General features: G+C 32.5%; 1 protein-coding gene across 1 annotated transcript; it reads left to right on the top strand.

Moving 5' to 3' along the window:
* Positions 1-1,799: 1,799 nt before the first annotated feature.
* On the top strand, positions 1,800-3,461 carry LOC145130139 (uncharacterized). The gene has a single exon (XM_079064986.1). It carries the CDS (start codon positions 1,800-1,802, stop codon positions 3,459-3,461), a length of 1,662 nt encoding a protein of 553 aa, XP_078921112.1.
* The last annotated feature ends 285 nt before the right edge of the window (positions 3,462-3,746 follow it).

The raw sequence follows: 3,746 nt of genomic DNA, 5'->3' as shown, positions 1-3,746 counted from the left end.
ACCACAATTGGGGATTCAAGAGTCAAAAAGCTAAGGAATTGAAGATTGCAGTGGCATTAGGGACTACATCGGGTTTGTTTTATCGACATGTTTAACATTCTCAATATGTTTTCTATGTATGTTGTAACCTTAATTATGAGCTAAATTCTCTTTGCTTTCACTTGGATAATGAAACCTTGAAAATATGATTTGATTTATATTATTCGGATATTAATTGTTATTTATTTTATCATGCATATTTGATCATTTATTTGTATATGTTAAGTTTTTGTAATTAATTTTCCCATAACTAAGTTAATATTTTTAAAAGATCACTTTAATTATATTATCTTGAATCATAAATTTTTCATAACCATTGATATTTATGACTAGTAAAGGACAATATTCTAGGAATTGGGCAAAATAAAATACTAAAAATTTAACATGTATATTTTATATCATACGACCAACTTACGATTCCTATTTGTTTTACTACCACTAAAATGAATAGTTTGATCAAATGTTTGCATGATACGAATTAATTATTGTTAATAAAATTGTTAATTGCATGACAATTGTTTTTAATTAATTTTATTATCAAAACGGTAAAAAATTTAGATCATGATTTTTAACCAATTTTAGAAATCGGTAAATAACTAATAATATCCATTGCACTTAATATAAATCATTCATTACTAAAAGGTGGAATTAAATCTAAGTGAAAGCATCGTTATCATTCTTGATTTTTAAAAACCAATTCTTGTTCTATATTTATTCTACACTTTAATTGTTAAAATTCTCATTATTGTCTTGTTACTAGAAATTCCCCCAAGTTACTTATCTTTTAAGTTAATTAGCGACAAATAGTCTAATATTAAATCATACTCGTTTCCCCAAGTGTTCGACATCCGTTCTTACCATTGCTATATTACAAATTCAATTAGGTACATTTGCCTAAGTCGATAGTAAATTCTAGTATCGGTAATTTCAACCTTATAAATTTAAGACTAGAGTGAATTTTACACATCAAGTTTTTGGCGCCGTTGCCGGGGAAACGGTTTTATTTGGTTTAGTCTTATTGTTTGTTAGTTAACGTAAAAAAAAAAAAAAATTAAATTTTTTTAAAAAAAAAAAAAAAGAAAAGAAAATATTATAAACAAAATTAATAAAAAAAAAGACGAAATTGATTTAAAATATTAAGTTTACTTATTAAAAATTTTAAAAAAAAATTAAAATTTAAAAAAAAAAAAAAAAAAAAAAAATTATTATTTTTTTTCTTTTAGTTTAGTATTGCATAAATTTCCTTAGTTGTAAGTTAATTATAGGTTGTTAAATTTCCTTAGTTAATTATAGATTGTTAAATTTACTTATAAAAAAAAAAAAAAAAAACTTAAAAAAATATAAAAAAAAATTTTAAAAAAATAATTATAATAATAAAAAAAATAAATTTAAAAATGGTATCAGAGCCATGTTTATATTGCATGAATAACCTTATTTAATTCGCGTGTAATACGAGTAATTCTACTTACCAGAACGGTGTTTGGAATTGGTACGTTGGTTTTGGTTGTTGGATTCCAGAAAAGTTATATTTATAATATACACCGAAATGATTCTGCCTCCCGGCTGCCTCTCTCTGTCTGTTCTCTATTTGATAGTCAAAGTATTACACAAAAATTAAATAAATAATTTATGCAATATAATCAATTCAATTTAAGATAGAATTTCCCTAATATATGACCCGAAGTTCAAATTTCACTTTCGTTCCACCTTTAGAAGAGCCTGAACGCATGTTTCATCAACGAATCCGAGAAAACCAAACAATGACCGATCTAGCCCTCCTTTCATTAGAGGAATATGCAAGTCGTACTAGAGACGGAGATGATCATGGAGTCATTCGTCCAGCGATACCAGCCCAAACAAATTTCGAATTAAAAAGACAATTTCTTCACATTCTACGAGAAACTCCTTTTGCCGGAAGAGAAGATGAAGATGCGAACCAACATGTCGAAGCTGTACTCGAAATAGCTGACTACTTCAACATTGTTGGAGTAAGCAAAGATGCAGTCATGCTTAGAGTGTTTCCAATAACACTACAAGGAGCTGCAAAACGTTGGATAAAATCTGAACCTACGATTACCACATGGGAAGGTTTAAGATCAAAATTTACAAAACAATTTAGCCCACCATGCAAAATTGCGAAGATGAAAATGAAAATTCAAAATTTTCAGCAGCTTGAAGATGAGACACTGTATGATGCTTGGGACCGTTATAAAGAAATGTTGCAAAATTGTCCACAACATGATCTAAATCCACATCAGGTCGTGCAGACTTTCTATAACGGGATCGATGTTTGTACCCGTCAGTTAGTTGACTCTCAAGGACCCATTCCTAAGAAAAATCCAGCTAACGGGAAAGCAATAATCGAGGAACTCGCCCAACACTCACATCAGTGGCATTCTTCACGAGATTCATCTTTCCGAAAAAGATCAACAGGAGAGAGCTCAGATGGCTTGGCAGCATTAAATGCAAAATTGGATGCATTAGGAAGAGACATGAAAAAGGTCAATCAGACAATTCATGCTATCCAAGTCGGCTGTGACAACTGTAGTGGACCACATCTTGAAAGAGATTGTCCATTAGATCAAGATGGGAATCAAAAGGTTGATGTATGCTACTCATCTGGAGATAGATACGATGAAAGGAAGCCTCGGAACAACTGGAAACCATTCGATGAATACAAGAAGGAAATGGAGATGCAAGGGAAATGGAGACAAAGCGGTCAAGGTTTCTACCAAAAAAACCCACCATTGGAGCAAATTGTGCAAGAAAAGAAGCCAACTTTCGAAGAAATGATGGCCAGATTTGCAGAAGCATCTGATAAAAGACATCGAGATACAGAAGAGTCGGTGAAAAGAATCGGATCAACAACTGAAACTGCTCTAAGAAATCAGCAAGCTTCGATGTTGAACATCGAAAACCAAATCGGGCAAATTTCGAGAGTACTACAAGAGCGATTTCCTGGAACATTACCAAGTAACACTGAGACAAATCCGACTGCTCATGTCAAAGCAATAACAACTCGAAATGGAAAAAATCTTGAGCCGTTAGTTCCAGTTCATACTAACGAACCTTCTACTATTTCACAATCACAAGAGAAAGAAAAAGAACCAGTTCCGGTTGAGACAACTACATCCACTCCAGTTGTCAAACCATATAGGCCACCAATTCCTTTCCCTCAACGCTTGAGGAAGGAAAAAGAGGAGGAGGACTATCGCAAATTCATCGATCATATCAAATCCTTGCATATCAACATCCCATTCATTGAAGCTATGGCTCAAATGCCCAAATATGCAAAATTTCTGAAAGATTTGCTTGTTAACCGAAAGAAAATGGAGGAAGCTTCAAGTGTAGTATTAAACGAACAATGTTCAGCAGCCATGTTGAACAAACTTCCTCAGAAAATGAGAGATCCAGGAAGCTGACTTTACCGTGCCAATTTGGTAATTTGGGTCTCAGCCATGCTCTGGCTGATTCAGGAGCAAGTATAAATCTTATGCCATATTCGTTTTACAAGAAACTTGATTTACCTGAACCAAAACCAATTCGAATGGCAATCCATCTGGCAAACAAATCAGTGACGTATCCAAAAGGGATAGTGGAGGACTTACTAGTGAAAGTTGACAAGTTCGTATTTCCTGCAGATTTTGTAGTGCTTGATATGGAAGAAGACAATGAAGTTCCTATTATTTTGGGAAGACCATTCTTAA

This window comes from Lactuca virosa, chromosome 8, assembly GCF_052849685.1.
Source record: "Lactuca virosa cultivar CGN04683 chromosome 8, Lactuca_virosa_CGN04683_v6, whole genome shotgun sequence".
NCBI lineage: Eukaryota > Viridiplantae > Streptophyta > Magnoliopsida > Asterales > Asteraceae > Lactuca > Lactuca virosa.
Note: the sequence above shows the minus strand (reverse complement) of the source record. Positions and strands in the feature narration are given on the sequence as shown.

What these genes read in the sequence shown, in the direction of transcription:
- LOC145130139 (XM_079064986.1), top strand. Translation starts at nt 1,800, where the DNA reads ATGACCGATCTAGCCCTCCTTTCATTAGAGGAATATGCAAGTCGTACT.